The sequence below is a fragment of the Lissotriton vulgaris genome, chromosome 3_1 (assembly GCF_964263255.1).
Source record: "Lissotriton vulgaris chromosome 3_1, aLisVul1.2, whole genome shotgun sequence".
Classification (NCBI taxonomy): domain Eukaryota; kingdom Metazoa; phylum Chordata; class Amphibia; order Caudata; family Salamandridae; genus Lissotriton; species Lissotriton vulgaris.
This window is the reverse complement of record NC_141689.1, coordinates 1,613,161,534-1,613,175,750: the sequence shown is the minus strand read 5'-3', so window position 1 is coordinate 1,613,175,750 and position 14,217 is coordinate 1,613,161,534. Positions and strand designations below refer to the sequence as shown.

Sequence of the window (14,217 nt, the reverse complement as noted above, 5' to 3'; positions counted from 1 at the left end):
GCCAGAGACGTGCTGAACTATCTAATGTCAAGTAGGGTGTCTGATACCTTCGCTTGTGTGAGAGGGTGCTGAGTAACTCCAAAGGCCGTCTTGTCTGAGGGTTGGCTGGAGGTGATTGTGCATTGGTTGTGCATTGGTTGGAGTTGTTTTAATGCAATCCAAAGTTCTTGTAGGTTCTCGATAAGGGTCTCTGAAGGTCTTCTGGGGTTGTCTTAGGACATTCTAAGGGTCTTGTCTTAGGGCATGCTGAGGGTCTCTGATGGTCCTGTATGTTTGTTAATGGACCAGTAGAAAATGTCTTTAATTACCTGGACGAGGTGTTGACCCTTTCTCTAATAGACAATGGCGTCAGAGGGAGCCAGGAGAACCCCTGAATGCTCTCTAGGGATGATTAAGGCCCACTTATGGGGTTTTGGGGTCTCCCTGAGTGCACATGTGCTGGACAGAAGCAGGACATTTATATCATTTGTGCCCGTACCCCCCACTCCAGCGATTCTGGAATCACCCGCTTCACCGGTGTTAAAGCATGCCATAACGGTCTTATTTCTTAAAAGCGGTACAAAAGGGGGTGGTGATGGACGGAGCATCTGAATCAATCAAACACTCGCACCCAGTCAAAAGATCTGGGTTTAATCCATCACCGTTCTTTAGCCCACTCTGCTACCCCAGTTCAGACATGGCTATATGCAAATCAGTCAGACCATGTGCCTCATGGGAAGTCCAGCCCGAACTGCCAAGCCATGTCTTCCCTGGACCGGAAACAAGCTTCCGAGGACCGGTTTCTGGCATTCCTGCCGTCTTCAGCCCGGCTTGTTTAAATCCAGTGGCAAATGCTCAGATGTGAGTCCCTTGCTCACTTTGCCACTGGATTCAAGCAAGCCGGGCTGATGACGTCTGGAATGCCAGAACCCTATCCTCAGAAGCTTGTTTCCGGTCCAGGGAAGACATGGCTTGGCAGTTTGGGCTGGACTGTTCCCATGAGGCACAGGGTCAGACTGATTTGCATATAGCCATGTCGGAACTGGGGTGGCAGAGTGGGCGAAAGAACGGTGATGGATTAAACCCAGATCTTTTGACTGGGTGTGAGTGTTTGATTGATTCAGATGCTCCGTCCATCACCACCCCCTTTTGTACTGTTATTTCTTAAAAGGGCATTATTAGTACATGCTGTTCCTTCAGCAGAATATTACTGACGCTATCAACCCCACTTTTGAAAAAACCAAAATTAGTAGCAACCACCAAAACCGTACTCATATTACACATATATCATGCCTACAGCGATTGGTAAGGCTGGTATCTGTTATGCTCTGCAACATTATCCAATTCCTAATAAACGACTTGGATATTCTGCAGTAAATAAATCATTCATCTAAAGCAGGTGTTCTCCTGCGTGTTCCACATGTTAATGAAAAGTCCATGTTTGTTTCTTCTTTTCCCTGTTTTTTTCCTTGTCATTTTTGTGTGGTTGAGTATCCATAGATGTGCTAATATATAATTTTTCCTCCGTAAATTTCAAGCAATTTTAGCCTAAAATGGTTTCGAGTTACCAAAATATTTTGTAGAGTTTTCTGAATAATATAGATGGCTATGAAGATAAACAAAGTGTGTAGCATTTTAGGGGGACTGGCACCATCCTGTGGTTATAAGCCAGAACTACAGGCGGGATAGACGTTAATAAATTAACTTTAGACCGCGATTGAAAACTTCCACTGCACTGGAGATTTGACCTCACGTCACGGGTACCTTTCAATTACAGCACAGAGTTAGCCTTCGTGCCATAATTGATGGATCTGATACTGCTCAATCTATACCATTGACAAAGCAAGCTGGTCTCGCCTTTTGGACATAGTAGTTTTGCTAGTACAGTCTGCATCGGCAAAAAATAAGGACAAACAAGCATTGGAAATGCAATAGGGCTCGCATTAGGAAAGTTTGAGCTATTGGTCTTATAAATGCATTTTTTTTATTTATGTTATTTTTTAAACTAGCTAAATTAATAGCTTTGTCATTTACAATGCCAATAGTTATAACTTTCGCAAACACCTATAGCATTTGTAATGCAACATGTTTTGTATTTACATGACTTAGATGTATTGATATTACAAATAACAATGGCTTTTAATTTTTTTAAATCATTAATACTTAAATAAGTTATTTAATTTGTAATGGCAATAGCTTAAACTTTTGTAAATAACTTTTGTCAAGATTATGTACAGTGTTTTATATTGTGACGAAAATCCAAGAACAGAAGTGAAATATTAACATCTTTTTGTGATTTGTAATAAAGCATGAAAGCTTGAAAACAGCTTGAAACATTGAAAGAACACATTTGAACCAGTGATGCTGTGGTTGGGCTGAGTGATGCTGTGGTTGGGCTGAGTGATGCTGTGGTTGTGCTGAGTGATGCTGTGGTTGTGCTGAGTGATGCTGTGGTTACGCTGAGTGATGCTGTGGTTGCGCTGAGTGATGCTGTGGTTGCGCTGAGTGATGCTGTGGTTGCGCTGAGTGATGCTGTGGTTGCGCTGTGTGGTGGGTGCATTGGTGGAGCTGGGTGCATCGGTGGAGCTGTGTGGTGGGTGCATCGGTGGAGCTGTGTGGTGGGTGCATTGGTGGAGCTGGGTGCATCGGTGGGGCTGTGTGGTGGGTGCATCTGTGGAGCTGTGTGGTGGGTGCATCTGTGGAGCTGTGTGGTGGGTGCATCTGTGGAGCTGTGTGGTGGGTGCATCTGTGGAGCTGTGTGGTGGGTGCATCAGTGGAGCTGTGTGGTGGGTGCATTGGTGGAGCTGTGTGGTGGGTGCATCGGTGGAGCTGTGTGGTGGGTGCATCGGTGGAGCTGTGTGGTGGGTGCATCGGTGGAGCTGTGTGGTGGGTGCATCGGTGGAGCTGTGTGGTGGGTGCATCGGTGGAGCTGTGTGGTGGGTGCATCGGTGGAGCTGTGTGGTGGGTGCATCGGTGGAGCTGTGTGGTGGGTGCATCGGTGGAGCTGTGTGGTAGGTGCATCAGTGTAGCTGTGTGGTAGGTGCATCAGTGTAGCTGTGTGGTGGGTGCATCAGTGTAGCTGTGTGGTGGGTGCATCAATGGAGCTGTGTGGTGGGTGCATCAGTGGAGCTGTGTAGGTGGAGCTGTGTGGTGGGTGCATTGGTGGAGCTGGGTGCAACGGTGGAGCTGTGTGGTGGGTGCATTGGTGGAGCTGGGTGCATCGGTGGAGCTGTGTGGTGGCTGCATCGATGGAGCTGTGTGGTGGGTGCCTCGGTGGAGCTGTGTGGTGGGTGCCTCGGTGGAGCTGTGTGGTGGGTGCCTCGATGGAGCTGTGTGGTGGGTGCCTCAGTGGAGCTGTGTGGTGGGTGCATCTTTTGAGCTGTGTGGTGGGTGCATCTTTTGAGCTGTGTGGTGGGTGCATCTGTGGAGCTGTGTGGTGGGTGCATCTGTGGAGCTGTGTGGTGGGTGCATCTGTGGAGCTGTGTGGTGGGTGCATCAGTGGAGCTGTGTGGTGGGTGCATCAGTGGAGCTGGGTGCATCGGTGGAGCTGTGTGGTGGCTGCATCGGTGGAGCTGTGTGGTGGCTGCATCGGTGGAGCTGTGTGGTGGGTGCATCGGTGGAGCTGTGTGGTGGGTGCATCGGTGGAGCTGTGTGGTGGGTGCATCGGTGGAGCTGTGTGGTGGGTCGTTTGGTGGAGCTGTGTGGTGGGTGCCTCGGTGGAGCTGTGTGGTGGGAGCATCTGTGGAGCTGTGTGGTGGGTGCCTCGGTAGAGCTGTGTGGTGGGTGCATCGGTTCAGCTGTGTGGTGGGTGCCTTGGTGGAGCTGTGTAGGTGGGTGCATCGGTGGAGCTGTGTAGGTGGGTGCATCGGTGGAGCTGTGTGGTGGGTGCATCGGTGGAGCTGTGTAGGTGGAGCTGTGTAGGTGGAGCTGTGTGGTGGGTGCATCGGTGGAGCTGTGTGGTGGGTGCATTGGTGGTGGTGGGTGGATCGGGGGAGCAGTGTCGGTGGAGCTGTGTGGTGGCTGCATGTGTGGAGCTGTGGTGGGTGCATCAATGGAGCTGTGTGGTGGGTGCATCGGTGGAGCTGTGTGGTGGGTGCATCGGTGGAGCTGTGTGGTGGGTGCATCGGTGGAGCTGTGTGGTGGGTGCATCGGTGGAGCTATGTGGTGGGTGCATCGGTGGAGCTGTGTAGGTGGAGCTGTGTGGTGGGTGCAACGTTGGAGCTGTGTGGTGGGTGCATTGGTGGGTGCATCGGGGGAGCTGTGTCGGTGGAGCTGTGTGGTGGCTGCATGTGTGGAGCTGTGTGGTGGGTGCATCAATGGAGCTGTGTGGTGGGTGCATCGGTGGAGCTGTGTGGTGGGTGCATCGGTGGAGCTGTGTGGTGAGTGCATCGGTGGAGCTTAGTGGGTGCCATTGGAGGAGCTGTGTGGTGGGTGCATTGGTGGAGCTTAGTTGGAGCATCGGTGGAGCTGTGTGGTGGGTGCATCGGTGGAGCTGTGTGGTTGGTGCATCGGTGGAGCTGTGTGGTTGGTGTATCGGTGGAGCTGTGTGCTGGGTGCATCGGTGGAGCTGTGTGCATCGGTGGAGCTGTGTAGGTGGAGCTCTGTGGTGGGTGCATCTGTAGAGCTGTGTGGGGGTGCCTCGGTGGAGCTGTGTGGTGGGTGCATAGGTGGAGCTGTGTGGTGGGTGCATCAGTGGAGCTGTGTGGTAGGTGCCTCGGTGGAGCTGTGTATGTGGGTGTCTCGGTGGAGCTTGTTTATGTTTTGCAGTGGGGGGATCATTTAGAAAATGCATGCTACAGCAAAAAAAGGAAAATTCTGAAAAGAGTGGTTGTATAGTTTTCTAACCGTTCTAGTGTGCTGGACACAAGGGAGTGGCAGACTTCAAGCCGTAGCGAAAGCAATAAAAGAAAATCCACAAAGCGGGGATAGGGTGTGGTACTACAGGCTGTTGCTAGGTGTTTCTCTAGACCTGTATTAGCCACATAAGGTACTGCACCCTGCAATCCTGAAGAATCCAATCAAAAGAATGCTGATGAGTATAAAAATAAATTGTGATCCTCCTCAAATGCGAAATAATGTAACTTACCCGTGCATTAGCTCACTGGAGGCTGGAGTTCAGCGTTTTAATCTGCTTTCTGCCACACATGGGCCACGCATTATGAAAACGGAATTCTTATAGTTTGATGAGGATTGTGTCGGGAAAAGAATCGCTTACCGCAGTGGTTCCCGCCAAGCAAAAACAAAACAGGCTCTCCATTTATGCTCCCTTTTCTAGGGCTGCACGTTTAGGCATGTCCTTTTCTTCTGCTGTTGCAGTCTCTTGGCACTAAAGTAATATGGACGGGGTGTTCTACTGTGCCTGACACAAGGGAGTCTCGGACTCCCAGTACTAGCATAAGCAAAAATAGAAAATACACAAAGCAGGGAAAGGGTGCAGTATCACAGGTTGTTACTAGGTGTCCCTCTGGAGTTGTAAAGGTACCTCTATTAGCCACATAAGTGCACCCTGCAATCCTGAAGAATCCAATAAGAAGCACACCGATGATTAAAATGTCACGCAGTATAAAACAAAATACTGATACTGTATGGTGAGCATCATGTCAGGAAAAGAGAAACGCTTAAATCAGTGGTTCCCGGCAAGAGTTAATGATAGCCCAGGAAGATGCTGGCAAGCAAAGTCTTCCAATACGTCTCTCTTGATGCTGACAAGCTACCCGACTTTACTAACTGTATGCTCGAATAGGAGAGAAAGGCCCTCCCCCCGTGGCTGAGCAGCCATCACACAGAGCTTTTATTGCGGTGCAGCGAGGAGCGGGAGCAGACCCCTCGGTTGTATTATAGTGTCCCGAAAACAATGTACCAGCCTGCACTGAGCAACACTGTGTGCGGGGACAGGAAGTGCACCTCATTGGTCGTATAGTGCCCCTGGGAACCTTCTGCGAGCCTTGAGCACTTCCTGTATAGAAGCGTTGCTGATATTTTTTGGAAGCCTTGATTCACTATTCACTGTGATCGATTTATTTGTAATACAAATATTTTTAGTGTCCGTGCACGTGGATTTCAGCCGCACTCGTTATGTGAAGTAACAGCATTTTCATTAAACGACGTACTGCTGAAGGAACTACGGTTTGCGTAGCTGTTTATGTAACAAAGTTTACAGATCAGTTTATTATAAAATCACACAGGAAGGAACTTCATGGTCTAACAGGCGTGATGTAAAGTACGGCCGGCCGGCCGGCCGTGAATAATTAGAGAAGCTGTGGGAGGGAGGCTGGGCTGCCTTTGATGTGGTAATGCGAGGCAGGCAGGCAGGCGGCTGGTGGCATTGTGCACGCGCTTTTTAGGTCTTGCGCTTGCGCAATGACCTAAAAAGCACATGCACTTCAAGAAATCGCCAGTGGAATCGCCAGTGGTGGTTAAACACTGGATAAGCCACATTAGAGCTTCGCCAGCGATGCGCAGAAGCGCATCAGCAGGCGAGCCCTAAAAACATGAGGTCTGATTTGCATTTTCACTTGTATGCTAGACTTCTTGGATTTGCTAATGTTTGTTAGAAATACATTGCCTTTTTGATTAGGAAATGCATAGGCTTCCACAGTATTACATTTTAATTGACAATATAGATTTAGAACAATAAATAACCACATTGCCAATAGTATACGTGAAAATATATATTTTTTCTTAGGGTCTCTGTTGCCAACTACTTCCACGCACTTATTACAGTGCTCTAATCCACCCACTGTCTCCCCCTCACACAGAGTGTTTTCTTTTACACATCTGACTTAATGCGTATCCCTTACAGAATAACTTTGTATTTCAAACGCGTAAACCAAAGGAGGCAACAGTACCTCTGTTACAACCATGCAGTTAAAACCCCACAGACAGCAGCAACCGAGAAATCATCTCACATACAACAATGACACTGACACAGGCCTCCAGGGCACACAAAATAATCAGACCGTAGCCAGAAAAAATGCAAGTTTCTCTCGCACAGAAGTGACACAGACAGCAGCTCAGACAGCCTCCCTCCCAAAGTGGGTAAAGCACAGGATCTTCTTGCAGCATTCTTTCTTGCACAACATACAACATGGGAAGCACCTGTCGAGCCTCACTCAAACCAAACAGGTGAAGCATGGGTAGCAGTTGGGCACATCCTCCATGGCCATCAGGTGTACCCACATCTTAAAGTGTTATACCTTCATCCAGTCCAGGCCTTTAGCCAATATGCTGCATTATGTCAAGATTCTTCAAGTGTGGTTCAGCTGCTGCTCCTGCTTTATTAATCTGCCATTGGCTACAAACAGCGTGTGCTTCAGAGTCCCCTTCTGTCTTCCAGATCGTTACTACCACCGTGCTACATTAATTTATTGTATTTAATAAAGCGCACCCTTTTTTATCACTCGTCTTCAGTGAGGCATACAGGCAGCAGCCTTTGAAAGTGCAGCTCAGGAAGAAAGGGGAAGATGCTGAACATCTGGGAAATTATGAGAGTAGAAAACATTCGAAACCTGCAGGTCACAAGAGACAAGTATAAATAGATGTAATCTGGTGCAAAGCAACTCGTATGGCCTGCAAGGGAAACTGCATTAGAAATATTACATATTCAATTTTAAATAAGCTGCAGATGTAAAGCTGTAGTTCCTTCAACACAAGTTGCAATTTCAGATAGATAAAGACCACACACTTCACATACTGTAAGAATGCGTACATGAGTACATGCATACCTATGTGTACTCTCACTCAATTTTAGCACCCATTCATATATATGTATTCACATGAGTAGATGTACAGTCAGGCCCACGGATAAAGACACATACATAAACATATATATGCATATACATATATATATAGGTAATATTTAGTCAATTGTGACTTTCACGTAACCCATGTTATAATAAACGGAAGGCAAACGTGACTCCATATAAATAAGATGCAGGATTATTTACTGTAGATAGGATTTGCGGGGCTGTTATTATCAGGTTGTTTCTGTTTTTAACATCCGAATTGTTTTAAGTGCATTTTTAATGTCATATTGTGTGGCGGTTGTAATAATGCACAAACGTTTGTTAAACAGGAAATGTCATATACCTTTTAAATAGTCTGTTTTCCAGCTTAACCAAAGTCGATCAGACCATGTGATTTGGGCGGGATGTTGCATAGCATTTAAAATGGCTATACCCAATCCAGTCTTTATGTGATCAAGGGCTCTCGAGCCCGAAACGCGTCATCTGTCGTATGCTGATTTGGATGTGAACGGTTAATAAATAACATCTTGCCTGAAGTAAAGAGGTCCGTTTCTCCTTCTTCGCAGCCGAGCCTTGGTGAAAGTGGTTGGAGTGTTGGTTCGAAAATATAAAAATATATATATATACACACACATATTAGTTGTTAAACACACACATATGCACACAAAAACACAAACTCATACACGTATACCAGTACACAAAGACATTCATTCGCACACAAAGTCATCCATGCACTTGATTGCTCTACATAAATGCACTGACCATGTTTTTTGGCACGACGCAAAAACTCACCTGCATATAAAGCTGAAGCTGTCTCATGGAAGATAAATAAGTTGCTGCTCTTGTTGGGTCTTACGCTAGCCAAGACCTTATGATTCCACTTATAGGGGCTTTCCACCAGCCCTATTCAGCCAAACCCCGAAACTGGTCCTAGGGTGCTTGTTTTCCTGACAAGGGAGAACCTGGCCTGGCAGTTCAGGCTGGACTGTTCCCGTGGGGAACAGGGTCTAGACTGATTGGCATATGGCTGGGTTTAAAATGGAATGGCGTGAGGAGCAAAAAAAGTATGGATTTAGGTCCAGATCGCTGTGCTGGGGTGAATGTTTGACATTGTTCAACATTCTGTCCATCGCATGTTCTTTTTGCACTCTTCAGCCATAGGCCTGTTATAATGTCCTTCACATTTTTCTTCTGTCTACTACATCGTACAGTATAGGCAGTGGTCAGCCCACTTAAGTAATTGGCTAACTTCACTGTGAGTGACGACATTCTGCCTTTTTACAAGGAGCAAATCCACGAAGAGCAGCTCCATTAGGTGGCAGGGACTACTATGGCAGCGTGTGCTTTTTGTGACCAAAACATATTTTTACTTTTAGCCATAGTTTGCATTTTTTCAGATTGATTAGGGCTGGGCAGCTTCTCTAATGATAAAGTGTGTAAAAACCATGACCAAAAAAACATGCATTGATAAAGCCAAAAATAATCCGCCCCACCCAGAACTATTAGTTGCATTTTTTGTTTCGGTCAAGAAATAACACAACTACTTGCATTGAGAATTTTGTTTTCTGGACTCCAACATGTTTTTTTTTGTAAGTGCTGCGTTGTTTGACATTCTCACAACTTCTGTTCAGGTCCAACGTTCAGCCCCTTCATAAACATGTGCCATAAATATGTGGCTTTGTTTCATATTGAATGCTGACGAAACCTAGTTTTTTTCTTGAAATCTAGGAGTACAAGTTGCCTCTAACATGATCTGACCATTTATTCATGGATGTATGGCAATTAGCTTAATTTGAAAACAGAAGCACCCGAACTGGTGCTCTTCTAGTTAATAATAACCTAATTAAGGGCTATCCTTTACCCCCTGAAGGCAAATTGAACCTAACACATTCAGGTGGCATTAAATGTACCACGCCTGGGGCATATCGCTCCTGTATGGCTATGGAATGCCCTATTTCTGACGTTAAAAAGATGTCACTTTTATGTCTGATTTTTTTCCATCCATCCTGTGCATGCTTGTTTCCACTGCACCATCATGCGGCCATTGCTTTGGAGCAAATCTTGGGTATGGCAAGCCCTTTTTGTATGGGACTGCATAGAAATCCGACAACAAATCTCCAAAAATTGCAAAATTTGAATTGTCACACTATGCCTCTTAGAACACCATGTTGGATACCAGAGGCAAAAAGTTTTTGCAGAACTCTTACTGCTTGTCCAAAAAGCTATATAGTTAAAAGTTTATGAATATATATATGTTCCCAATAAAAATCTGTGTTCTCGCAATGCTGGCTGTTTCCAGTCTAAGGCGTTGGTAGTGGAAAGCACTTTCTCTGTTCAAGGACATTGTGATTTCCAGCCTCCCACTTCTGCCCTAGTTTTTTTTGTTTTTTTGTTTTTTTGTTTTATGTAGCGCAAACTCGACCAGAAGGTATCAGAGCGCCTTACATGAGCACCAGTTGCATTACAGATGGACACATTCATTGTTGGCAGGAATGTGGGGGTTTAAGTGATTTGGCTAGAATCACAGGGTGTTGAGCGTCCCTGCCGAGACTTAAACTCGGTTCTCCAGCTTCGAGGTCGACTGCTAGCCGTTAAGCCACATCCTATTTTCTATTATGGTACTTCATTCTTTCTCAGTTTTATTTTTTTGGTATCTGTTTTGCTCTTTCCATACCTCTTGCTAAGCCTAAAGCGCTTTATAAATCTTGAATCCATCTACAATACCCTGTGACAATATGTATTAAAATATCTCTGAAAACACAAATGTTTTAAAAAAATTGTAGTGCGCCTTCGAGGGATGTGTTCTCGGGTCAGGGATTGTTTGAGAAAGCACTGTACCGTAAACTCACCTGAGCTGTATTTTTGTGTCTTTCAGCTTGTGAATCGACAGTGGCTCTGCTCTTCAGTGCTGTTATACATTTAGGATGTAAACCCTATCTGGAAAGTCAACGGTCTGCATGCATGTGTCGATATGAAGAAAAAATTGACCTCTAGGAAAAGAAACGGAAGGCAATGCAAATGAACTATGGGTTTTATGAATCAAAAACGTGCCTTTTGTGAAGAACAGTTTGTTACAGATTTTTAGTGTATTTTTCTGCGTATTGCAATCATAGAATTCGATTTCAAAGAGAAACTAATATATTTTGTCTAGGCACTTAAGTCACTCTACTTTTTAAGTTATTTTGTATTGGAGTACTCACTTAAATACTCTATTTTAAATAAAATCAATAATGGTTCATTGTCAGGAAACATATGTTAATAATTTGTTTTGTCTAAATGGTTCTCGGCTTATAAATACAGGGCCATTTTAAAGGGGGGGGGGGACTTTATAGTCTAACGAGTGCTTATACTGTTGTGGATTACCATATGTTTGTAGTTAAACACGTGTTAGTTGATAAGATGCCGTAAATCTTCCTCTTGAATATAATACAGCAATCAAAATACTGTGACTGCATACTAGGAAAATGAACAGCCGGGTTTTTTTTTACTATTCAATAAGAGAACCCTACACCAAACAAAATACTGGTGTTGGAGAAAAAGCACCCTGCGCAAAGTTGTGGGGAAATATACCTTTTCCTGTGATCGTTTATGCACCACGCCTGAGCCTTACTGCCTTCTTCCGAGAAATGATTTCCTTAGAAAAATAAAGTACAAAACACTGGCATGCATTTGTAAGCTTTCACTAGGGTATAGCCACGTTTTTACACATGTAAACCTCCACGGAATGGTGTCCGCATTTTTCAAAGATAAAAAAATCTCAATAAGGAATACCTGCTCTTCGATTCAAAGTCATTTGTTTCAAAGATTTTCTTTTCTCTGAAGCAGCATCATTGCGGGCATTCAAATGTTAAAAATGTGTTGATAGGCAAAGGTTACAATCCTATACATTTTTTAACTGTATCTGTTTCAGCTAACCTAGTTGAGAGATAGCAAAGCTGGTAATGCAAGGGTTCCTCTTTTAGAAGTGTTAAAAAAAACTACTACTTCTCCTTTTCATTAACAGCAAGCACAACATGTTTTATCTTGCTGCATGGTATTCAGCCCCCCATTTCCTCTGCTTGTGAAGGACCTTGGAACTTTACTTGCTCCTCAGTCAAGTTCTGGTGCTACCCATGCTATCTTTCCTACTCCAGTTTCTTCTGGTCTGCTGCCTCTGTTCAGCATGGTGCTCGCAGAAACTATGCAAGTGTGGGTTTCTCTTCCACTTCAGCACCTTGGCGGCTCTCACCTCTGTCCTTGCAGCAGATGTATTACTTTAAAAGAAGCCCCATCACCTGCGAAAAATGCGTTATTGAGCGCACCTCGGTTTATAATATGTACAATGCCTTGACTCTGAGCACTTGGGATTCATTTGTTTTACTTGTTGCCAATCTTCAGCCAAACACACCGAAGGTGATGGTCGGGATGCTTGCAAATAGTCTAAACCACTGGCAATTGCTCTGGGTAGCATTACAAACCACAGTTTTTCACCCAGTGTGCCATTCTAGAATGTTGATTTAATCAACAGTCAAAGTTTAATGCCAACGACGGTATAAGCTGATCATGTTCAGCCTCTTGTCATTTTAATGAAATACATCACCACATCTTGGCCTCACTATAAACCTAGTGTATGGGATTTGACAACTAGATGATCTAGTCAAGAAAAAAATAATTTCAAATAAGACCAGAGACCGGTTTTGATTCCATACCCACATATTTGCCCCAGTGGGTTTATTACAGGAGACCAAGAGTAAAGCTGCACTCGTATAAGGTACAGATGTTGAGTTGAGTGAGAGACATTTGAGATTGACTCTTTGAAATTTGAGTTGCCATTACTAGTATTGTGCAGTTTCAATGCGCTCTTTTACTGCAGTCTGAGAAGTAGCCACAACAGTCCAGACAGAGTTTTTCTATTTATGTTTGTACTGGCATAATTTGATTTCCAAAATGCCCTTTAAGTCATAAGTGTCTTTGTTCCAATGACAAAGCCCCACCTTGTGCAGAACATTGGCCTGTAAAATCCTAAGTGTTGACTCGTGGAGCTACACCCTCTCCCATCAGGGTACACATTTTTGTGTATGTGGCAGAGTTACTGGTCTCTGTACTTCCCACTTGATATGTAGAGAAAGTGACACATTTTTGGGTCTTGCTTTAAGACATGTCTAAATGTTTTCGTTTTTATTTCCAAGTTCTTTTACCTGTTACTAAGTTGTGGTGTTTTATGTGTGATGATGCTCTTTAAGTCTTGATTTCAGTCTACAATATTATACATCTTGATGAGCAATAAAAGGTGCTGTGAGTACGTCGTTTCAGCACTGGTCTGCTAGTTTGTTTCGTTAAGCCTCTCTGGTAGCCTTTATGTTTTCAAGAGTGAATTCAGGTAAAAACCTTGGAACAGATCTAGCGGGGACCCAAGTAGTAGGTCGTGGGCCGCAATACTGTATTCACCTGCCATGTGTTGCCTTGGAAGATTTGGCTCTGTTGCTTTAGGATGAAGTCCTCTTAGGCTTACAGAGGAGAGTCAGTGAAGAAAGGAGGGCTTTATATCAGTCATCCAAACATCCAGACTAATATTTTGGCGGCTGTAGGGCCACTAAGCAGCTTTACCTACCTTTTGAGTGCTGCTTTGTCCTTACAGCTTCAGAGATGAGAGCTCATCAGTTTTGGTGGTAGTTGATAGTTCTTTAATGTAATCCTTATTTCTTATGTACTACTCTCCACTGCCTTTTGACAGCCAGTAAGCACTTTAAATAATAGGTAATACTATCAAGTAATGTGAAGGTACTTCATTTACTGACTTTGGAAGGATGGAAGGCTGAGTTAGCATTTCCAGGATTCTTATTGGTAGGTTTCAGCAGTGAATGTTTAACCCATTGAGCCATTTTGCTATTCCTGTAGTCTGCGAAACCTCACTTCAATGCATCATGTATTCTTTATTATTATTTTTTTAGTTATATATTTATGAAGAAGGCCTCTCTACCACAATTCCCATTCATAGTGGGTCATTAGGTAATTAGTGGCCAAACAATTAAATGAAGAGTTGTTCTGACTGATGATAAATGAGGCAAATTATTGATTGTATGTTGCAGGTACTAATACAAATCACAGTACACTGCTCATTATTTGAATGCACATATGTACAATTGAAGGCACAAAGAGACATCATTATTTGCCCATAATCTGAGAATTGTTACATGTTGAACCCAGTATTGTTGCCCAGGTCAGCAACCTAGCCACCAGAGCCTCTCTCCAAAGGTATGAGATGTTTCACTATGACATTATGTTAGGATGCAGACCACAGGTCTGCTGTGGTGTTTCACATTTACAAACCGGTCATGTCCCCTCTCTGTCCCTCAGAGGGTGGATACCATTGTCGAGTCTCAGGAGCTATGTAATAAAATTTCCTCCTTTTTCCACGCTAAAATTGCCGATATTTATAGCTCATTGGAACTCCCCAATCATGAATTAGACCCTTCTCCTTCCCCTTCCCCGGCCACTGTAGTGCATGAGTTTG

The 14,217-nt window shown here is 44.5% G+C and overlaps 1 protein-coding gene across 1 annotated transcript in view; it reads left to right on the top strand.

The window, feature by feature from the left end:
* PLA2G12A (phospholipase A2 group XIIA) overlaps window positions 1–13,018 on the top strand; it is a 132,537-nt gene extending 119,519 nt beyond the window's left edge. Inside the window, exon 4 of the mRNA XM_086962093.1 lies at window positions 10,600–13,018. Within this exon, the coding sequence (XP_086818219.1) occupies window positions 10,600–10,718 (119 nt within the window). The 3' untranslated portion in view covers window positions 10,719–13,018. The remainder of the gene's footprint in view (window positions 1–10,599) is intronic.
* The last annotated feature ends 1,199 nt before the right edge of the window (window positions 13,019–14,217 follow it).